This window comes from Sphaeramia orbicularis, chromosome 5, assembly GCF_902148855.1.
Source record: "Sphaeramia orbicularis chromosome 5, fSphaOr1.1, whole genome shotgun sequence".
Classification (NCBI taxonomy): Eukaryota; Metazoa; Chordata; class Actinopteri; order Kurtiformes; family Apogonidae; genus Sphaeramia; species Sphaeramia orbicularis.
The window spans coordinates 56443691-56468861 of NC_043961.1; the positions used below are offsets into that span (position 1 = coordinate 56443691).

General features: G+C 35.0%; 1 protein-coding gene across 1 annotated transcript in view; it reads right to left on the reverse strand.

Annotated features, from left to right (window-relative positions):
- Positions 1-325: 325 nt before the first annotated feature.
- igsf21a (immunoglobin superfamily, member 21a) overlaps positions 326-25171 on the reverse strand; it is a 747424-nt gene continuing 722578 nt past the window's right edge. The window contains exons 10-11 of the mRNA XM_030134531.1: positions 13574-13612; positions 326-1416 (exon numbers count right to left, since the gene is read on the reverse strand). Of these exons, the coding sequence (XP_029990391.1) occupies positions 1340-1416; positions 13574-13612 (116 nt within the window). The 3' untranslated portion in view covers positions 326-1339. The remainder of the gene's footprint in view (positions 1417-13573; positions 13613-25171) is intronic.

Here is a 25171-nt window from a genome sequence, read left to right on the forward strand (position 1 = left end):
GTTGTAACACTGTGTTATTGTATAAGTAAAGTCAAGGCTTGTGAATTTTATAATCTCTCCATTTTAATACAGGTGAAATGAAACAAATGCAACAACCCTGTTTACACACGCTGCCTCAGGTGAACACCTCCCTGGAATGGCGGCTAAAAATGATCCTACTAGTACTGTAAATGTCTGGGTAAGAGTTACGTATTGTACACAATGTAGGTCACTTAAGATAGTATGTCACAAGTAAATAACTGGATTACAGGCCAGTGACAATGAGTTGCAGTGCTGTCAAATTGCAACACACCGAAAGGAGAAAGAATCTTCAAATGTCACATGCACCACAACCCCAAAACAGCAGACACATGGTAGGTTTTTTTTTTTTTTTCTTTTTTTTTCTTTTTTACTCTGTCCTTGGAGACCTGCCATATAGATATAAAAAGCTCAAATGAGAAACAGAAAGGCTTTAATTTTTCTGTTCTTTCAGCCAAGAGTTATCTCTGAAAATAGTGTTGAATGAAGTACAAACAAAGGTGAAGAAGTGTAAACTCCAACTATCTCAGCAACCAACCCTGACCATTACCCATATAACTTCTTTAATTATCTTCAATATTTACACTGATGTACACAAAATACACTCAAAAAGGAGATTTTTTTTTTCTAGTTTCTTAATACTTTAGATCCTCTTGTACATTCCAAGCCATCAGAAAAAAAAAAGGAAAATACTTGTATATTAAAAAAAAAAACAAAAAAAACCAATGTTCTCTTGGAGTGACTGTGTTTGTTCCCTCGTGGTTTATCAGCTCGCCGCTGCTGTAATCAGGTGTATCCCGGGACGTGTCACAGACAGACGGGTGTGGGTGATGTGGTGGCAAAGCCTAAGCCAGTTCCACGTTTCACATTTCAGTCAGCACCAATGACATTTTGACTCATCGAAATAAAATCCAGATGCTTTTTTTTTTTTTTTTCTTTTCCATTTTAAATCAGCTGATTTTTATTGATCAACAGGCAGACGTGGGACAAGAAACAAAACGAAAAAAAAAAAAAGGTGTAAATGGGCAGGGCTATATAGGAGGTGGTTATTGTCTTGTTCATCACTTTGTTCTTTTGATATCATTATCTTGGTTGGTTATTATTTTGTTACAAAAAAAACAGTGGAGCGCCGTTCCTTCGAGGGCGCTGTTTCCTGATCGACTGACGCATGGAGGGTTCTGTTGATGACTGGAGAAGGCTTGCAGGATCGTGTGTTTCTGTTTATATGTGCGTGTGTGGTGTTTTCTTTGTGGGTGTTGCGTAAGAAGGGCGAGTATTTGTGTGTTACGTGTGTGAGTGAGAGTGTCTCGGATAAGAGGTTTCACGTCAGTTCCACTGTCACTGTGAGGACAAGTGCCATCCATGTTAGTCCGAGCACGTCCGAACGGGAGGCTCCATCTGCAAAACAAGCAAAGAGGAAGGCGTCAGTTCCACACAGACACTGTTCTTCGGTACGATGTTAATCATGTACGCAACGTCATCGCGCCAAGACAGAAGTGTAATAGTAGAATCCAATTTACATGATGAGAAACTGAGTCATGATACAATGTTTATTTAATGAATGCAACAAATAACAACAAACTAAGAAAAATGACAGTTGGAAAACTTTCCCCTACCTAATGATCTACTTAGAGTAGGGGTGTCAAATTTATTTGAGTTCAGGGGCCACATTCACCCCAATATGATCTCCAGTGGGCCGGACCAGCAAAATAATACCAGTGAAAAAAGTAAAATTACATTATGATATTATCTACAGGGTGTCCCATAAGTCTCCATACATAGGAAAAATAAACGTTTCTTGACATAAACCATTTTTATTTATATAATATGCTCTATATGAGTGCCATTTTGTAGGGAACACATTTCAATACATGTCTGCTGAAGAACTATAAAGAAGAAACATAAAGAAATACATGTTAGAACCATATATGTATGGAATGTATTATGTCTCCCATGTATGGAGACTTATGGGACACCCTGTATATCGACAACATTTCCTTAAAAATCTGAATAACGTAAACAACTTGAAGAAACCAGTGCAATTTTAACAATATTCTGCATCAGTTTATCATTTACACATGTGCATTACAACTTACATTACAATTACAAATACACAAAACATTTAGTAACAGGTATAATATTGATCAAATTGCATGTACTTTTCTGAAAACATTTCACGTTGTTCGTATTTCTTCAGGTTATTTGCATTTTTTGTACAAAGATAGTTTGTTAATGTAAACATTTTCATGTAATTTTACTTTTTTTTACGCTACAACAAAGATAAAAAAAATCTGCAGTTGTCATTATTTATAGGTTATTATGACAGTATTTTTCTGGTCTTACCCAAGTGCGATCTAATTGGTTTATTTGTGTATGTATTTTTTTTCCAACTTTATTGATAATATTCGAGTATACAAAACATATAAATTTTGAACAAACATCAAAATGTCAAAAAAGAAAAAAACATATGAGTAAATACATTTAAGAATAAAAATGCATAGATTTAAAGACACAAGGCAGAATAGACAAATAATAGTATATATATATATATATATATATATATATACATATAAAACAAAAATAAATACATAAATGCATCAGAGAGTTCAGTCTATTTTAAAGAATTCTTTCTAAATTGTCAACGTGCTAGTGCTTTTTTTGTTAAAGATAAATTCTAAAGATTTAAAAGATTTTTCAAATTCCATCAGGAAGATTTCAAAATTTGGGTTTTAGTATATTTATTTTTGTGTATATGAAATTTTCCAAATAAAATGATCAACTTTACAACAAATTCTAAATTACGAATATGATGTTTAAAATATGTTATATGTGTATGTATGGAACCTGAAATAACATGATTTTTACACTATTGATTAATATCGTCAGTGTAATTTTTGCATTTCACAAATTCATCCTACGGGCCAGATTGCACCCTTTGGCGGGCCGGATTTGGCCCCCGGGCCGCATGTTTGACACCTGTAGCTTAGATGTATTTTATGTAATAGGCTGCATTTATTTAGCAGATGCTTTTATGTACAGTATTAACCCTTAGTGAAGTGTTTTTCAACCTTGGGGTCGGGACCCCATGTGGGGTCACCTGGAATTCAAATGAGGTCGCCTGAAATATCTAGTAATTGATCAAAAAAAACTTAAAAACTTGCTAATAAAAATATATGGTGAGTTGGCAGACAATCCCGATACATAAAAGACATGACAAACTGTGAAGCTGAAACTGCAGCACTGTGGTTCTGTTTATCTGTCAAATGTTCATTGTGGTCAGTTTCAGATGCTGCAGCTCTTTCATAATTCATAGTTTGAGTTCTTGTTTGCTCAGTATTAATTGTCAGCCTTGTGATTCCAAGCTGGACTGACCATACATATCCTGATTAGGGATGTAACAATGTGAAAATTTCATATCACGGTTACTGTGACCAAAATTATCACGGTTACCATTGTTATCATGGTATTGTTGAAATGTATTCAAAATGTTCAAATAGTACTTATACACACACTGAAATAATTTAATTATAATAATAAATAAATAAATAAATAAATAAATAAATAAATAAATAAATAAATAAATAAAAATAAATAATTTAAATAATTTAATGAAATAAAATAATTGGCACAATGTACTTTCTGCATCAGAAACATTCAAATATTAACATGTAAACATCAAACATACAAATGTGCATTAAAGATGGCACCTTATGGCCACTGAAAAAAGGTGAACGACACGCACATCCAAAATTAGAGGTGTGCTGGACCCCAAAAAAGTAGAACGTGAGAAAAAATAAAGGAAGGTCCGCACAACCAGTGAGCTCCCAAACCATTTAATCGTGACGTTTCGGGCCCGAAACGTCACGATTAAATGGTTTGGGAGCTCACTGGTTGTGCGGACCTTCCTTTATTTTTTCTCACCTTATGGCCACTGTTTGACCATTTTCCAGATCAAGTTTGAGTTGTTTTAGTTTCTTTTTCAGAGATAGATAGATAGATAGATAGATAGATAGATAGATAGATAGATAGATAGATAGATAGATAGATAGATAGATAGATAGATAGATAGATAGATAGATAGCTAGATAGCTAGATAGCTAGATAGATAGATAGATAGATAGATAGTGCGGTAATCAAGTACGCTTATCATGATAATTAGAATTTAAATGGTAATACTAACCATCTGGAATTTTACCATGGTTTATTGTTATACTGGTAATCGTTACATCCCTAATCCTGACTAAGGAAAATAAAATTCTCACTTTGTGCAGTAATCTACACCTGGCTTTTTCTGCCTCCGTCCATAATAATATACATTATATAGACTAAATGTCGTCTAAAATTAATGTTTATTTGCAACATAGTATAGCAAACTATTACATGATCAAAAACAAATTAAATTTAGCAAAAAAAAAATGTCTTGGTTTTGAATGTCTGGGGTTGCCAGAAATTTGTGATGTTAAAATGGGGGTCACGAGCCAAAAAAGGCTGGGAACCACTGCCTTAGGGGTCCACGGTCACGGCCCTGTGACTGAATCACATGACATTTTCAACACGTCGTGGCATCAAAAGTGGATGTTTGATGTTGATAGAACAAATTCAACCAGAGATATGACGTTTTGAAACTGGAGCAGACAAATGTAAGTAAAAGTATGAAAATGAGGTGGGGCAGGCGTTAGATTTCTTACCATATTTTCGTAATTTTTTTGTCCTTTTTCAAAATAATAATAATAATAATAATAATAATACATTTTATTTATAGGCGCCTTTCAGGACACTCAAGGTCAACGTACAGAGTTGTTAAATTAAAATTAAACACAATTAAAATTACCCACATTCATATATAAAACACATAAGTACATAAAATGGCAGAATTAGAGTTATGGAATTATTGGAAAAAAAAGGAAAAAACTGTCTGAATCTGCAAACTCTAATTTTGAAAAGGTTCGTTAAGTATCTTTGTGTTATTTATGCAATAAATTATATACATTTGTCAAATTTGATGTTATATTTTTTGGTGTTTTTTGGCCTTTTGTGTTGATATAGTAGGTTAAACTTTCCACAAAACCACTTCATATATGACAAATGTTGCAGGAGTTCTTGACCTGTTGTAAGTTTTTGTCCTTTTCATGGATCTTGGAAGTACGTGAGGCTGTGGCAGGAACGTCTATTTATGTTACTTGTGTTCAGATTTATTTGTAGAATTTGGAGCAACAACACCAAGGTGGTTTTTCAGTCAGCGGCAACTAAAAATGTTTTCTAAGATTCACAACAGGGGCGCTCGATTACAGAGTAGAGGTCATCAGAGACAGCAGCTTTGTACTGCTATTGTTTTCCTTAACTCCCTCATATATAGAGAAAGGAGTGTGGGACTGAGCTGCCATGGGAGTTAAATTATGACCAGCTGTGGGTGTGGTTTTATAGACGAATAAAAGGTTTGCACAAAATCTGCCAAGACTGTCGCCCCACCAAAAAACAACAATGACCATCCATAGAAGTTGTGTTTAACTGGACTCATCAGATCATTTCATTTAGTATCAGATCTTGTGATACAATGCAGGTCAAACTCATTGCGAAGGAATGGTGACTGCATCATTATTACCCCCCACCCCCCACTGAAGGGGCGGCAAGGGCTATTGATGGTTCGGTTGGTTTGTTTGTTTGTTTGCTTGTTAACACTCTAGCAGCAAAACTATTCACCCAATTCATACCAAATTTGGTTGATAGATTGCTAGTAATCCATAATAGTTCTGATTACATTTTGGGAACAGTAGGTCAAAGTTCAAATTTTTTAAGATTTTTTTTTTTTCCCCATTCACTTATAATGGGTGAAATTTCACATGTCTGTAGCAGTAAAACTATTGGTTGAATTCATACCACACTGGGTTTGTAGATTGCCAGTGACCCAGAATAGATCAGATTACATTTTGGGAAAAGTAGGTCAAAGTTCAAATTTTTTATGAATTTTTCAAATGTATTTTTTTTTTCCTATTTACTTATAATGGATGAAATTTCACATGTCTGTAGCAACAAAATTATTGGTTGAATTCAAACTAAACTGGGTTTATAGATTGCCAATGACCCAGAATAATTCTGATTATATTTTGGGAACAACAGATCAAAGTTGAAATTTTTTATGAATTTTTTAAAATCTTTTTTTCCCCCATTTACTTACAACGGGCAAAATTTCACATGTCTGTAGCGGCAAAACTACTGGTTGAATTCCTATCAAATTTGGTTTATAGATTTCCAGTGATCCAGAATAGATGTCATTATATTTTGGGAAAAGTAGGTCTAAGTTAAAATTTTTTATGATTTATTTATTTATTTATTTTTTCACTATTTACTTATAATGGGCAAAATTTCAAATGTCTGTAGCAGGAAAACTATTGGTTGAATTCAAACTAAACTGGTTTTATAGATTGCCAGTGTCCCACAATAGTTCTGATTACATTTTGGGAGCAGTAGGTCAAAGTTTAAATTCTTTATGAATTTTTTTAATTCTTTGTTTTTCCAATTTGCTTATAATGGGTGAAATTTCAAATATCAGTAGCAGGAAAACTATTGGTTGAATTCATATAAAATTTGGTTTATAGATCGCCAGTGATGCAGAATAGATGTCATAAGATTTTGGGAAAAGTTGGTCTAAGTTTAAATTTTTTATGAATTAAAAAAAAAAAAAATCCCATTCACTTATAATGGGCGAAATTTCAAATACCTGTAGCAGGAAAGTTGTTGGTTGAATTCAAACTAAACTGGGTTTATAGATTGCCAGTGACCCACAATAGTTCTGATTACATTTTGGCAGCAGTAGGTCAAAGTTCAAATTTTTTATTAATTTTTTTCTTCTTTTTTTTTTTCCCCATTTACTTATAATGGATGAAATTTCAAATATCTGTAGCAGCAAAACTATTGGTTGAATTCATATCAAATTTGGTTTATAGATTGCCAGTGACCTAGAATAGATGTCATAAGATTTTGGGAGAGGTAGGTTAAGTTTAAATTTTTAATGAATTTTCATATTCTTTTCTTTCTCCCATTTTCTTACAATGGGCAAAATTTCAAATCTCTATAAAAACATCAATTTTGTTTCAATTTACTTTAAACTCGGCACAAATATAGAAGCAATTGATATGCTGACATCAACACATGCACAGACATGATGACATCAGCTGGATTGATGCCAAAATAAGTTACACTACATGCGAGGGGTGGGGTTTGTCGTGCCTGGAACCACTTGTTCTCGCTTGTTTAATAATTGCATAATTACTTTTTCTTGGTAATTTCATCATTAAATGTATATTTCTAGAAATAGTTTTACATTGCAGCTTACTCGTGTCACTTTATGCAAGTCACACATGATAATATCAAGTGGATTCCCCCAATACGTTCTTCATCTCCTTCAGTAATAGGCTCATCCAACCATAGGACCATCATCTGAGGTCTCCTTCCAGTCGACAATCATAGATGCAAGTCGCCCAGCCATCTGTTTGCCTTCAGTTTTTGGCTCAGACCTCAGTGCTTTTCTGCCAACCTGATTTTTTTTTCTTACAACTGGGACTTATTTCTGTGGCAACATGCTCTTTTTAATAAAGGACGACTCTACCTCAGTTGCGCTGGACCTACATAGCCAGCTGAAAACACAATGCTTCATTTTTGCATATGGGTACATGACCACTCAGTAAAGCTTTAAGTCTGGCCTGTTTCCACATCAGGAGGCTGACTTCACTGTGAAACTTGGCAGATATATGTGTTTATAATGAATATAAAAACATCCACCCTACTTGTTCATGGCCTGTAGTTCTGATTCTTTATTGTAATGAACACCGTCTCAGTGTATCGGCAAGAAACTGGCAATACGATACAAATCACAATACTACGATCACGATATGCTATATCACAATATATCATGATACTTTTAAAAAGGCAATTTTTTGTTTGTTTCTTTTTTTAAAATTATTATTTCCTGGAAGAATTGAATTACACCAGAAATATGCACAAACACTTAACACATTTTTATTTGATCCCAACAGGATCTAATGCTATATCATACAATTTTCCTCTGTTAAAACTTAAATTATATTTTACAGACATTACAGTTTAAGATCCTGTTCAAATGTTCATATTCTATTGGTTCAGAACTAACATCAGAACATTATTTTTGTGCCGTCTCAACAAAGGAACTACCATCTGCCTCTCTCAGACAGTAAAAACTGTTTTTAGGATGCTTCAAATAACCATTATTTAATAAAACAGCGTTAATAATAATAATAATAAATAACATATAAACAATAAAGAAAACCAAAAAATAAAAATGAACCTTATCCATATCTGCATTTGAGTAAATACCTAAAAATATTGATACAGTACTTTTTAACCCTCTCGTATCCAGGTGTGCTTTTGAGGCACACTTTGCACTTTGTGTTAAAAAACTTAAAATTATTTTTCACAATTTAAATTAGGTTAGAATTCAAATGTTGTTCATTTTTGCATGATCTTTAAAATTCTGGCCACCAACTAAAATGTGCACATTCTAAACAAAAGAAAATTACAAGACTAACATCTGTCTCCCAAGTGTGCCTAAAACGCACTATTTCTTCCATTATAACCACTGTTTTTGATCCATAAGCCAATAAGGCATAAATGATGCTTTTACTGATATCTGGGCTTCATTTGAGAGGGGAGGGTCTAAATTAATTTGTTAACATTGTTAATGTTGCTGTTAATCATTGGCATATGCCAGGCTGCAAAAACCAAATAATATGTAATCCAATTTTTAAATAGTATTTTGAAAAAAAATCATATTTTGTGTTTTTGCATCAAAAAATGTAGTGACATCATGATCAAAAAACATCGTTTAAAGGGTTAAAAAAATGTAAAATGAATGATTATTTGACATGTATGATTAGGGCTGACCTTGATTTACAAAAATAAAATCAAATTAGAGCAGAAAAATAAATCCATATATAATATTTAATAGTTTGACTTATAGGTGTGCATTTTACGCACACTTGTTGACAGATGCTAGTATTTTTGAACATTTGACCTAGCACCAAAAATAATAATGCGAATTAACCAGAGTTGGAGTTAATCATTGACATATGCCAGGATGAAAAAATCAAATAACATGTAATCCAATTTGTATGTAGTATTTGAAAAAAAATATTTTTGTGTGTTTTTTGCATCATTTTTTGTTTACATTACAAACACAGCATTGAAAGGGTTAAAAAAAAGTGACAGTTATTGAGTATTTCATATTTTTATTTACGGCTCAAGTTGATGAAAAAGAAAAAAAGTGTAAAAGAATTAAAAACAAACTGTATGAAAAATTTTTTGACATTATTCCACAAGTGTGCCAAAATGGCACACTTGGTGTTTAGTAAGGGCCTTGGTGGACGGGATACCGGAGGGTTAATATCAATACAGTATTGTGAAATTAAATATGGCGATATATTGCAAAACCAATATTTTCTAACAGCCCTAGTCTCAGCCAAAAATCTTGCATTTCTCCACAATGAAGGTAAAAAGTCTTTGGGCAGCCCAGACTGACAGGTACAGCATTATGTGGCAGAACACACGTCACATTTTTGTCCTCAGTTTCAGACATTTAAATAATTTCAGTTCATTGACACATTCAATGTGACTTGACAAGTTGCCTGAAAAACTAGAATTTTGACAAAGATGAATGAATATAACCTTTCATGGGAAACATATTTTTCTTGTCTGCTGCAGTCTTGATTGAGTGACAGAAGTAATCCTTCCAGTCTGCACTGGGCGAGGAGCTGCGTATTCGACCATTAAGTGATAGGGCGTGTGTGTGGTGACCTCTGGGGGCCATGTTGTACACCAATTTGACTTGCATGCAAGGCATGTCTGTGCGTCCACGCTGACCTGATTCTGTCCTTGCTATGACACACCTGCTCTTGCGCTCACCACAGCATTTGCATATTCAAATTTGTATCCCTAAGATACGACTAGCAGAGATGGAAAAGGTGAAGGAAGAGAGGATGAAAATATAGAGCAAATGGAAAACTTAAAGACATGATTAGTGAGGAAACGCAGTGAAAGATGAGATGTATCTTAAGTTGAGGACAAAAAGCGAATGTGAAAAATGAGAAAACGGTAAGGCCTTTGTCAGAACACAAGGCTGTTCAAATATCACATGACAAGGACAGTTCTGTTTAAAGACAGCTCTGCTTGCCATCTGCTTAGGAAGCTGTTCACATTCTACCATGGAGCAAATATGAGCATCACACACATGCACAAGGGATTATACATTATGCAATTATGCCATTCAAATACATTTTACAGTTCATCAACATTAGCTCAGTGTAAAATGTATTACATTACAGGTGTTTATCGATTCTTGCTTGGTTTAATGTCCTGCACATTTTTTTTCCCCCAATATTTTTAATTGAAGAAAACTACAACACTTCCAATTACAGAATTACAATTTACTAGGGATGCACCGATGCCACTTTTTTCCAGGCCGAGTACGAGTAATAATGCCGCATTTCCGCTACATGGAACCAGCTCGACTCGGCTTGGCTCGACTCGGTATTCCTGGAGTCCGTTTCCATTCCAGGATACTACTGACTTTAAGTACCTGGACATCATAGTGATGCGGTGCGTTATTTCCGTGTCGTCTGTTCAGAGAGTTGCTGATAAACTCGCTCGTTGCGTGTTGTCTTGTCTGAATTTTTACGTTGGCCACCAAAGACTGAATCTCCTCGACTGACCGTGGTGTAGTTTTGGGCTGTTATCATGTGGATTAACCTACCGCTATATTTACTGTCCACTTCCACATCTGTTTTTTGTAAAATGGCGGGTCACAGAGACAACTCTCTGACCAATCAGTGTTCTGCAGTGTTTACACGTCACGGTTTAGTATCGCTTGGAACCTCGGTGGAGGTGATACCAAAAAACTAGTACCGGGTACCAGATTCCAGGTCCGTTTTCATAATGGAAACGCAAAAAGGCCGAGGAGTCGAGTCGAGCCGATACCACGCAGTGGAAACGCGGCATTACATTTGAGTACTTGCCGATACCGAGTACCGATACTAGTACTTAATAATTCCATTCCAGTTGTTAGTTCCTTTTGTAAATGTGCTTTATTGTCGTTGTCATTAGTCTGACCGGAACAAAGTGCTGCTAATGACATTTAATGTGTTGGAATGAGCGTTTGTCAATTAATCCACCAGGGGGCGCCGCTCTGAATTAACCATACTGGACAAATACCACGAAGAAGAGGAAAGATTATTGAGAAGAAGAAGAAGAAGAAAGTCAGTAATAACAAACATGGAGATGACAGAGATAACACTAATGTGATACTAATATTGCAGCGTTTTCACTGGTAAGGTTTAAAAGCTTAACTTCAGCAGGAAGAGAAAAGAGAAATGAGTGAGAAGTTTCATTTTCCCTTCTGCTGGTGGCAGTCCACACCGCTCCGTGTCTCCATAGTATCATAAGTAGGATGGAAACTGGCCCATCCCTGGGTTGTTGTCCTAAATGTGTCAGTAGTTTTTCTCTAACTCACACAATCGCTCTTTGAACAGATCCTCTACCTCCACAATTCCGCTGGTATTCTCCGTCTGAGTACGCATCCGCCAGCACCTGAAAAACGGATGGAATGTACGCAGAGGACGGACAGAACGCTGCGTCCGTATCTGTCTATGTCTGTAACATTACTTGCAGTCAGTGTTACTTTTGTCACTGTCATTTATTATGAAAAATCTCCACACTCTTCACACTCTACACACATTATTCCACCGTCGCGTACCTGCTGCACTGAACTGTGAATGTCATACGGCCGTAAGTGGTATCGGTGCAGTGTATCGGATTACTTTCACGAATATGAATACAAGTACACAAACTGAATATCGGAGCCGATGCCCAAGGCTGGTATCGGATCGGTGCATCCCTACAATTTACCTTTCCTTTTTTTTTTTCCAAGTATAAACATATACAGGGTGGGGAAGCAAAATTTACAATATTTTGAGGCAGGGATTGAAAGACAGTGTATGACCAATTAGTTTATTGAAAGTCATGAGAATTTATTTGCCACAAGAAAATGTACATAATAGAAAATGTTTTTATTCTATGTGTCCTCCTTCTTTCTCAATAACTGCCTTCACACACTTCCTGAAACTTGCGCAAGTGTTCCTCAATATTCGGGTGACAACTTCTCCCATTCTTCTTTAATAGTATCTTCCAGACTTTCTGGTAATAGTTTTGCTCATAGTCATTCTCTTCTTTCCATTATAAACAGTCTTTATGGACACTCCAACTATTTTTGAAATCTCCTTTGGTGTGACGAGTGCATTCAGCAAATCACACACTCTTTGACGTTTGCTTTCCTGATTACTCATATGGGCAAAAGTTTCTGAAAAGGTATGGATAATAGTGTTAGGTATGATTATGACATCAATATATGTTTGGTTTCAAAACAATTGACATAGTGTCTGCTGAGAAAAATCAACTAAATGTTCATTGTAAATTTTGCTTCCCCACCCTGTAGACCTATAGAGACACATTTACATTTATACGTATATATTTATACATATATGGATGTATACAAAAACAACAAATGAAAGAGCACTCTAATTAGAATGTAGCAAAAAAAAAAGAAATTACATAAAATGAAATGTATAATGAAATAAACAAGTCCTGCACATTTATAAAAGCAACATTATTATTCAACAAAATAACCTTAGTTGAAGCTCTTGTAAGAATCCATTAGAAGCTCTAGTTTGAATGAGCTGTGATGATTATCAGAGTAATATTTGATTCAATTTTCACTTTATGACCTATGTGCCGGGCTAATAAGTGCCTGCAAATCTCCATCAAAATCTGAGATTGTTAATGAAACTGAGGAGGAAATAAAAGAAATATAAATGTGATAAAAAGCTAAATGGAAGGACGGTGGAACAAAGAGGTGAAAAAAGAGACAGAAGAGGTAATAGAGATGATAAATGAATGTGAAAAGTTGAGAAAGAGCGAAAGGAAAGACAGACACAAAGGCTCAAGGAAAAAGGACAAGGAGTGGCAGAAAAAAACAGGAAGAGATGGAAAGGTGGTTGTCACAGCCCTGCAGCTCGTTCTGACAATCCGTCATCTTTACATATGATAATCTCAGAAGCCGCAAATGAGCCACCAGTGCACATATGAAATACCAATAATCTCACACTCAACTAAAAGTGACAGGCTCGGTTAGTCATTGGAGGAGGTTTGTTGCTGCTGCTGCTGCTGCTGCTGAACATCGGCATAGATTAATCCTGACTGAATCACTCTCATGCTGTCTTTCTGGGGCAATGCATTGAGGACAGAATAAGAAACGTCCACCTGTCAATACTCTGAATATTGAACCCGCAGTCTCCCACAGAATTTGTTTCCCTGATCTGTGCCAGATTTCTGCACACATTTCCTGAGTGAACAGACTGCAGCATCGCTCGTATGGTAGACAGCGTTTCTGGTAATGTGATGATCAAGTGATAAAGCAGGAATCATGAAATGAATTATTATGAAAAGCCATAACTTCAGTGTGTGAAATACTTACTGTTTTGATTCTGTGTGTTTTTCATCATACTTGGATTTTCTGTGGGAAAACAGAGAAAGAAGGTCAACAGAGCAACAATCAAAAACTGAGAAAACAGAGTGACTAAATTAAAACCCCTTTAGCCCTATTAGCCCACCAGCGGGCCAAAAAAATTATATTAATATTCATCTACTATAAAAATATAATAAATCAGGACAATGAATGTTTTTTTTTCAACTTTTGCTCAAAGTTTATAATAATAATAATAATAATAATAATAATAATAATAATAATAATAATAATAATAATAAACTTTATTTGTATAGCACCTTTCATACAGAAATTGTAGCCCAAAGTGCTTCACATTGATTGAAAAAATACAATATTAAAATACATTAAGATTTGATTATACATCAAGAAATAAAATGAAATTTGAGAGAAATACAATAAAATAAAAATAAAAACAGCGCACATTAAAATATTTGATTATGCATAGAATTTTTGAAGTGCAAGAAATAAGATGAAATTTGAAATACAATAAAATAAAAAATAAAAACAGAAATACAATAAAATAAAATAAAAATAAAAACAGCGCACATTCCTGGTTCCTGAATTGTGACCCCATTTTTATCTCCTTTCAAAGGCTAATGAGAATAAAAATGTTTTTAATTTGGTTTTAAATATATTCAGTGAACTGGCTTCTCTAATGTCTGTTGGAATTGTATTCCATAACTTTGGTGCATAGTTAGTAAAGGCTGCGTCCCCCATTTTCTTTGTAATATTTCTGGGAGTTGCTAGTAACCCTGCGTTTGATGACCTCAGTGTTCTAGTTTGTACATAATCGATCAGTGAGTTTGCAATGTAACTTGGTCCGGTTCCATTTAGAGCTTTATACGTGAGTAGTATCTTAAAATCAATTCTGTAGGTTACCGGTAGCCAGTGCAGGGAAACCAACACTGGAGTAATGTGCTCTCTCTTCTTGGTTTTGGTTCATAACCTTGCTGCAGAGTTCTGAATCAGCTGAAGTCTGTCTGTGGTGCTTTTTGGGAGACCTGTAAGGAGTGCATTACAGTAGTCCAGTCTGCTGGACGTTTAGACTCTAATGTTAATAAAAGTACATCAAAAGTGTATTTTAGTGCAAACTTTAATGTTCAAACATGATATTTAATCTTTGTGGGGTGAAATATATGCTATTAAAAATCTCCGACACGAACAATTCATTTATGCATATCATCATCAATCCAGCCGAAAAAAAACAGGCGAGGATAAAAAATTCCAATTTCTCTTTTAGTTCATTACAGTTTAGTCAGGCATAGTAATAGATACAATATTTTAGACAATGGGAATAGATTCTGTGAGGTCTCTAAATGTCCATAGACACCAAGAACATCCATATGAACCTTATTATTGTGAAGTAATTCTTCATTTACTTTGGGTATGTCTGTTTAGGCGTTTTTCCCCTGAAAATATGGTCAGGGTTAAACAGGTTAATTCTCCGGTATCTGGGTGCGAATTTTAGGCACACTTTGCACTTTGTTTTAAAAAACTTCATATTATTTTTCACAATTTAAATACGGTTAGAATTCAAAAGTTGTTCATTTTTGCATGATCTTTAAAATTCTGGCCACCAACTAAAATGTGCACATTGTAAACAAAAAAAAAGATTACAAGACTAGCATCTGTCTCCCAAGTGTGCCACTATTTCTTCCATTTGATATGTATGATTAGGGCTGACCTTGATTTACAAAAATAAAATCAAATTAGAGCAGAAAAATAAATCAATATATAATATTTAATAGTTTGATTTATAGGTGTGCATTTTTCATACACTTGGTGACAGATGCTAGTATTTTTGAACATTTGACCTAGTGCCAAAAATAATAATGCAAATTAACCGATGTTGGAGTTAATCATTGACATACACAAAAAATGATTCTTGGCTCTAATAAACATGAAGTAATATTTTAAAGTAAAATGTAACTGAAATATATGAAATTTAAAGTTTATTTATCCGAAAAAGTCAAACATAATGTGAATATGCTTAGTATAAAGTGAATCTAAACAAATAAAGTAAACTTTATTTACTAGATCACATAAAAAGGCTGAGCATCACAGTCAAACACAGTTTATGTAAAAGTTTGCATTAACTAAAGCAAATCTGACTGAAGGTATTTAATTTATTTATATTGACTCAATATGATAGAAAAAACATTGTATTAAATGCAACTCTTTACATTAAACTTATGTAATAAAATTACATGGGAAATTTACATGTGATGGGTTAATTATATATATATATATATATATATATATATATATATATATATATATAAATATATATATACATATATATATATATATATATATATATATATATATATATATATATACATATATATATATATATATATATATATATATATATATATATATATATATATATGTGTGTGTGTGTGTGTATGCCAGGCTGCAAAACTCAAATAACATGTGATCCACTTTTTATGTAATATATTGAAAAAAAATATATTTTTGTGTGTTTTTTGCATCCAAAAAATGGTTTGTTTACATTACAAACACAGCATTTAAAGGGTTAAAAAATGTGACAGTTATTGAGTATTTGGTATTTTTATTTACAGCTTAAGTTGATGAAATATAAAAAAAAAGTGTAAAAGAATTAAAAGCAAACTGTATGAAAATTTTTTTGACATTATTCCACAACTTGGTGCTTAGTAAGGGCCTTGCTGGACGGAATACCGGAGGGTTAATAAACAGTGGAAATATACAAGAATGAAGACAGAGGACACCCAGAGAAAAAGACTGAGACAAAAAAAAGAGATAAACATTGTGATGTGTGACAGAGGTAATCGTTTTCTAATGAAGCTGGACTCCACAGTTCCTGAAGTGCATGTAAAATGGCACATCCCCAATGAGACAGACTGGGCTTTTAATGGAACTGGGAACACAGTGCACTGCACCAGAACAACCAGGACGCTTCGAGCACCAGCGAGACCAGGAAACTCCAGCTGTAGCCAGACAGTCTGGGAGCGAGGTTTGAGAAATTGACTCTACCTTTAATAAGTAGCACTGATGTCTACGCTGCACAATACACTCTGACAATGTATTTGCAGAGCTCTCAGAGGGATAAAGTAATTGCAAAGGAAAGAGCGTAAGGGCTTACAAAGTATTAGCAACACCCCTAAATTCCACTTTGTGAACTATTTCTGGATGTTCGACGACACGTGTGAGCAGGTGGAAGCTGCACATACAGTGTGAAACTTCCCTGGCCTCATTGCACCCATATTAACATTGCAGCTCCTCTGAGAGACGCAGAGAAATTAGTGTGTGTATGCTTGTTTATCTTCCTCTCAGAATTTGCATATGAATGCATACCTGTGTTTTTCTGCATGTATATCAGCTAAAATTTGCTTAGAGGTCTTATTTATGTCGTTGTGCATAAGAAATCAATATAATGCCGCGTTTCCACTGCGTGGTACCGACTCGACTTGACTCGACTCGGCTCAGCCTTTTTGTGTTTCCATTACGAAAAGGGACCTGGAATCTGGTACCCGGTACTAGTTTTTTGTATCACCTCCGCTGACGTTCCAAGCGATACTAAACCGTGATGTGTAAACACTGCAGACCACTGATTGGTCAGACAGTTTTCTCTGTGACCCACCGTTTTACAAAAAACAGATGCAGAAGTGGACAGTAAATATAGCGGTACATTAATCCACATGATAAAAGCCCAAAACTACGCCATGGTCGGTCGAGGAGATTCAGTCTTTGGTGGCCGACGTAAAAATTCAGACGAGACAACACGCAACGAGCGAGTTTATCAGCAACTCTCTGAGCAGACGACACGGAAATAACGCGCCACATTCAGGTACTGTAAAGTCAGTAGTGTCTTGTAATGGAAACGGTCTCCAGGAATACAGAGTCGAGCCGAGCCGAGTTGAGCTGGTTCCACGTAATGGAAACGCGGCATAAGTGAATCCCCAAAGGAACTTTGTGTTGGTAAATGCAAGTTATGCAAATTTACAGGATTTCAGTTCTGTTCAACATGCTGATGCTCATATGAACTATGTTTTCAGCTCAAAAATGTCCAATTTCATCCCAATTAATGCTATATTTTCATGTCACAAATGGCCAAGTTATATTTGAACTGAATTTACCTGAAAAACAAATATTCTATTCTTTTAGATTCCCCAATTTTTCTTACCAGATTCTATACTACATATCACATGTTTTATTTTTACAGGATCAATATGGAGTATGGTGCTGATCCATCCTGCTTGTGTTACACCAATACATACATGAAGAATGTCACACGTCACTTTTTAAATCAGGGGTCGGCAAGCTTTACAACCTAAAGAGCAATTTTAGTCTCGAAAAAGAAGAAAGAAATCTAACTGGAGCCATGAAAAAACTATTCAAACCCATTTACATTTGACCATGAGGTGGCTGCTCTGCTGTAGCCTATTTGTGATTAGTTTGCTATTTAACTTTGTACTTCCATTACAATAAAGCAATGTGTGGTGCATTTATGAAATTATTAACTACAATAAAGAAAATGTTCAAAATTTGTATGATTTTTTTTTTTTTTTTTAATGATGGACACTATTGCCAAAACATAACTGTGTGATTGAGAAAATGGTCAACGTTCATGTAGAGGCTGACTTTTAAACAGACAGACTACAAACAAATGCAAATTGAGTATCCTGTATTGTATCTTGAATTTGGCAAGAAAATAATACATTTTGGTTTATATGCTGTCAAAAAATGTGTGTATTCCGTGTATAGCCTGTGCATTTTTGCAGATGGACAACGTCAGAATAGATTTAGGCCTATAATAATGTTAAAAAGTAATGACTCATTCAGTTCATTTCAAAATGTTCCTATGTTTTTTGACAATGGGAGCCGTAAAGGGAGGCTGAAGAGCCACATTTGGCCCAGGAGCCACAGGTTGCAGACCCCTGTTTTAAATCAGCAGTTTTCTAATAATAAGCATTTTTATAAAGAAATAACAATTCTATATTGTTATTTCCTCTTTAGTATGATGATAAACTATACAATAAATAATTCTGATCCTAGTTTTTGCACAGGGATCATTAGTGTAAACGCTGACATGGCTGCAGAGCATCAGTATGATGGGATCCGTAACAACCATGTCACATCCGTCCACTGACACATTTTGTGTTTTTGTGTCAGCTGTTATTGTTTTAGATCCACAATACTAACATTTATGAATAAGAGGAGAATTAGCAATAGTAAGTATGTAAGTTTATTACTAATACAGTGCTGGTACTGACCGGAGCATCATGGGTAATGTCACGTCCGTCCACCAGCAAACGTTTTCACATACACGTGCAATTCAAAATCCAATATTTCTGAAAATAGAGCTTCCACTGTCAAATAATACCAGTAGTCTGTGCACAAATAGATTAGCATTATTTCAAAACAGTTTTATTCATTTCTTACAGCTTTTTATCATTTTTTTTTTGACAACAATGGCCACTTATTTGACCCTCTAAGTCAATTTTAGCCGACAAGAATACACATCTGTGTTTTTCTGCATGTATACGCAGTTTGAGCTTTCTGCTTGTATGTGTGCCACTACTTGGCTACTCGGTGCTGACTCACTTCGCAGTAATCTCAGAGGGTATTATCACTGAGGATGGCAAAAGACGTACATCATCAAGACGTGAACGCTGCTCATTGCTGGTGGAGACTCTTTATACCTAGCCGTCATTACACTCTATTATTCCTGATGATATATATTGAACACTTTGCCAAGCGAGCAGAGCCCCCAAATACTTCTATCTCATCGTCCCCCGGCAGAGAGAAGTGTCTCATCTCAAGGCCACGGGGGACGGTGCCAAGGTCGCTTAATCACCATTTACTTCCCCTAAGTGTGAGTGGAACCAATCTACAAGGAGCAGGCAGACAGATGGGCCATACTAGGCACGTAGCCGATGACACCTGAGGGTGCATCAGGGTGTTAAATAGACATTAGTGCTCTTCCTAGCAAAACGCCTCCCAAGGTAACGCCTCTCTGAAGTGGCACTTTCCCCTTAAAGTGGGCTCTTATTAGACCCGCCCAGTAATTTGTACATTTGTGACACCCTGCTCGCACAAGTATTTCTGGTGGGAGGTTTCAAACTGAATAGCCTATATTCTTTTGTCTCAGAGTTGATCAGTGTTAACCTGATTTCTATTAATACGGCGCTGCAGGGCAGAATGTGCGCCACACACATTCGGTGTCTTTTTATATTCCTTCTGTGTCTCTTTCATGATTTGAATTGTATGGGAAAACCCTTGCCCACATGGAATTTAGCATCTAACTTGATCTTTCTGTCGTATAGCCTGGGGTTTTCAGACACCACTTGTCTGTTCATAGATGTTTATGAAATCTTTATTCGAATATGACCAACCATAAAAGATAAGACTGAGCAGAAATGTTTGCATTGAAATTAACATCTGCTTTGCAACAGGATCTGGCACCACTACTGAAGTACACAACAGAAAATTATTATATCTAAAAAAGACTGGTGGGTTCTCTCACATGCTTTGATGGGTTTTAAAACTCATTTTGCAGTTCAGCCTTAATTAATGACCAATGTGAGACTGAGGCTCGCTGGAGCCTTTTACAACTAGATCCTCATAAATTCTCTCATTTACCAGATAATAACTAGAACTACACTACCTAGTCTATGAAGATAATGATTTAATATTACCATATTACACATATCCGATTGTATTTGCATGAGTTTAAAGTAGCTGGACCACTGAATTTATATCCATCTGACTGATAACTTTATATGACTGCTTGTAAATTCAAAAAGTGTACACTCTGTAAGACCGGATAAGTTGAGTTTACTTAAAAAAAATCTCAGGTAACTCGTTACCTTAAAGTAATGAGTAATGAAAACTTGAGTGTATTGAACTTAACCTTAATCAAGATTTTTTTTCCTCAGTGTTTTTATTCCTCCTTAGGCATGAAAAAAAAACAAAAAAACAATGCGATTGAATTTTTTTTTATGAATCTATTTTTCATGGAGTTACAAAAATGTCCACTCAGCTGGACACCATGCATTTAATTTTGGAAGCAAAGACAAATGTATTTAAAATCCATCATCATCAAGTCATATACTGTGTAAAAACTATGAAATAATTTTTTTTTAATGCAGCTAATCTCATGTTTTCACACATTTTATCAAATCCTAATGCTAGTTATGGAGATAATACGACAAAAAAAAAAAAAAAAAAAAAAAATTGTTTGACAAAATTAGCAGTTGATTTCCACTCAAACATTTTAGTGCAGATCAGGTTTATCAAGAACAGCAATGTTATAGTAATGGTCTGAATGTCAGTGTAGATGATGCATGAGCGTCCACTGTGTTGGCTGCTATCCTCCTGAGACCCAGGAAAGTGAACATTTTTAGCTTTTTTACATTAAACAGTCATCTTGATTGGAAACTGCATAGTGCAACAGTTTTTTCGGATACATTTTTAAAATTATTTTCATTTATTTATTTTTTATAGAATGTCCTTTGCAACGAAAAGCTTTTTTTTTTTTTTTTGTGAAACTATCAAATTTTTGTCCCCTAAAAAGGACAAAAATACATTGCTGGGTCTCAGGAGGACATGGAACTGAAACAATTAAACCCATGAACATATAAGAGAACAGCTGGAGAATAGGTGTCCACTGTAGTGACCTCTATGCATGAAAGGGTTAAATGCTTGATTTGAATGGAATTGCTATTTTAAGTACAACACACTAAATGCTAAGTTTAACTTAAAATTTGTTTCAATGTCAATTGCTTTGTATAATCATTAAACTTAACATCATCAGTTCATTGGACTCAATTCCAAGTTGATTTAACCCTTTCATGCACACTGGTCACTACAGTGGACAGCTATTCTACAGCTGTTCTCTTGTATATTCATGGATTTTATTGTTCTTTTCATTGTTGTTGTTGTTGTTGTTGTTGTTGTTGTTTGTTTTTTTTTTACACACATCTTTATTAAAGTTTTAACACTACATATCTTTTCTGGCATGAATTGGTAACATTATGTAGATCTCTCCTGAGCATAAAGCCCCAGAATCACAAGCCCTCCCCATAGTTTTCACACAATTTATCAGTAAATACATATTTCTGTGTCAAAAATTAAACGTGTGATGTCCAGCTGAGTGGACATTTTTGCAACTTCATGAAAAATAGGTTCATAAGATTTTTTTTTTTTTTTTTTTCATTATTATTTTTTTATGTTTTTTTTTTTTTAAATTATTATTGTTATTTTTAAAAAAAATTATTATTATTTATTTTTCAGAAGAAAATTTTTAATCGCATTGTTTTTTTTCGTGCCTAAAGAATAAGGAATAAAAACACTCAGGAAAAAATTTTGATTAAGGTTCTCATAATTCGTGCATGAAAGGGTTAAATTAAAATCTTTTGCAATATAAAGTGTTTTGTGTAATTATTCACCTTAATATATTAGTGATGTGACGTTCACGAACGAATCGAAGCTTTTGAACGGCTCTTTGAAATGAACAATGGGAACCGAGTCTTTGTAAAGAGCCATTCTTTTTTTTTTTTTTTTTTTTTTTAAAGGAGGGAGTGTCCAATTGCCTGTCAGTTTAGCGTCACTGGGGAGGCATTGGGCAGGAGGAGAATGTTCAAGCAGTGTTGAGCCGTATTATGTAATAAATTCCCATTATGTAATAAAAGTTCAAAATGTAATAAGAATGTCACGTCATCTTGTAATAAAGCCGCATTATGTAATAAATTGACCCATTTTGTAATAAACTACCTCAATGCATCATGTAGTAAATTTTTTCACATTATGTAGTAAGTTATTACAATTTGAGAAATTTATTACAAAATGCACTTGACACATTCGAGGGAGGTGCGGAGGGATGGGGAAGAGTGTTCACGTATGGACTGGAGCTTATCTCTGCGACATAAATTGATAAAACACACAGTAAATGTTTGCTGTTCAATCTAAGGGTGTCAACATACATTTTTCCAAGATCATAAGATACTGTATCAGACACAACTGACACGGCAATATAATAACAATGTGCTAAATTAATCTTTAAACTGTGTGGTTAAAGTTCTGATTCCATTACCTGTAGCTCCTGTGACTAATTTCTTCTAAATTGCTCTGAAATTATATTAATTTGGATTGTCATAACATAATGAACCGTGTTACTAATTTTAAAAAAAATAAAAATAAAAATGTGTCAAGTGCATTTTGTAATAAATTTCTCAAATTGTAATAACTTACTACATAATGTGAAAAAATTTACTATATAATGCGTTGACGTAGTTTATTATGAAATGCGTCACTTTATTACATGATGCGGCTTTATTACAAGATGATGTAACATTCTTATTACATTTTTAACTTTTATTACATAATGGGAATTTAATACATAATGCGGCTCAACAAGCAGAAAAAAAAAGAGTGCTTGCGTACTGCGCATGTCTCATGGCAAGAAGTTAGCAAAAAAAAAAACAACAGTTTGAAGCGTGAGGTGAGCATACTGGAGGAGGCGGAGCTGGAAGACTGGTCCAAACCAGAGAAAAGTTTGAGAGTGAGTGAGTGACCACCTGTGAGTAATGAGCCAAAGAAAAAAGAGGAGTATTTGGATGCACTTTTCAGAAAGAAAAGATGGGCATGCAACTTGCAATACTTGCAAAAAAATATATCTTTCAAGTCTGGGTCAATGAATAATTTGCACCACCATTTGAAAACTGAGGGGCCGTTTACACGGCGTCGGATTCAGTCGACTCCGGGAAGATTTCATGGCGGATTAGCCTTCTGTTAACATGGAAACGGTGCCTAGAGTGCCTGAATCCGGAAACTTTTGATACCGGGGTCCAGGGTGGAATGTCATCGATACGCTCCGCATTCCAGCTCCGTGTTAATGCGAGTCGGAGCGTTCCGGGGTAAAATATGACGTCACCGCATGCGCGCGCAGCCAAGAACCGCCAGTTAACCCACTCCAGGCCAGTTGGTGGCGGTAATGCGCCTCCAAGCTGGTTTGCCAGCCTCTATGACACAATAAAGCTGCAGAAAAAAAAGGAACAACCACAACAACAATGGCCGGTTTCAGAACAACATACGTGCTGCTAACTGTGCTCAGCTCGTCTGTCCAGACAAAGAAGTCCTGCGTCTTTGTACGACCAATCGCCACTGTTGTTTGTAAATAGTATTGTCCGCCTCCTCCTCTTCTTCTTCTTCTTCTCCTCATTTAAAGGCTGTCTAAACCGGAAATCGTTTGTGCGCAGGTACCGCCACTGTTTCACTACAGCTCTACATTGCCAGCTACTGGTCTGGCATGGCCACAACAGCGTATTCAGCCGTCCTCGCGGACTCATGTTAACGCAGATCGTTATCATAGCGGCTTCATCTTAACGCGGAATGATTTTATAACGCAAAGGAGAAATCTTTGCGGAGTGTTGCCGTGTAAACGTACCCTGAGCACCCGACTGTACTGGTGGAACAGCTCAGGCCAAATGTCACAGTCACAGATGATACGAAATCTACGATTGAAAGTGACGATGATTGTGCAAGTGTGTCGTCGGTGATTAATCACTGTTGTGTTTTTTTCAATTTTTTCCGTATGTTTACACACAATTATTGTTCTTGTTTTGAGGAGAATAACATGTTATTTCAGAAGAAAATGTTTTATTTTCTTCTTCATTTTTAGGCTACAGACTAGTCCACATAATGTACTGTGATGTTTTTGGTCAAATTCCAGCATTTGCCTACACTCAAAAAACTGAAACGTTGACTTTAATTAAATTTATTTTGTCAACAGGTTCCACATAAATGTATTATGTTAGTTGAAAGCAAAAATGTTAAGTTCATCTAAAATTAAGTTAGATGAACTTAACCTTTTTGCTTTCAACTAACATAATACATTTACGTGGAACCTGTTGACAAAATAAATTTAATTGAAGTCAACGTTTCAGTTTTTTGAGTGTAATGTCACCTCTCATGTCATGTATTTAGACCACACATTTGAACTAACTATTCTTTTTTTTTTTACGGTAAGATAATATTTACTGCCGTGCCAATTAAACACCTTTAAAATGTAATGTCAATCATCACATGTAACCTATTTAGTCATTAAAACATTGGTGTTTCAAAATAATGCAAAAAACATAAAAGAGCCAGTCTTTTGAACGGCTCCTGATTGAACGGCTCCCTTCAAAGAGCCAAAAGTCCCATCACTTTAACATATTGTAGCATGGATGAAAGTTAGCCAGGAAGTAATAAATTTCTCAAATTGTAATAACTTAAAACATAATGTGAAAAAAATTATTATATAATGCATTGATGTAGTTTATTACAAAATGCATCAGTTTATTACATAATGCGGCTTTATTACAAGACGCTGTGACATTCTTATTACATTTCAAACCTTTATTACATAATGGGACTTTATTACATAATGCGGCTCAACAAGGGTTCTAATCCAGAGAATCTTAAAAAAAATGTTTTTGGACCACCCTAAAAAAATACAATAAACATATGAAAGTATTGTCAGTGTCTAAAGGTGTCTTTGTCCATTGCGCTACAGCAGAATTTTTCTCATTAATAATGAAA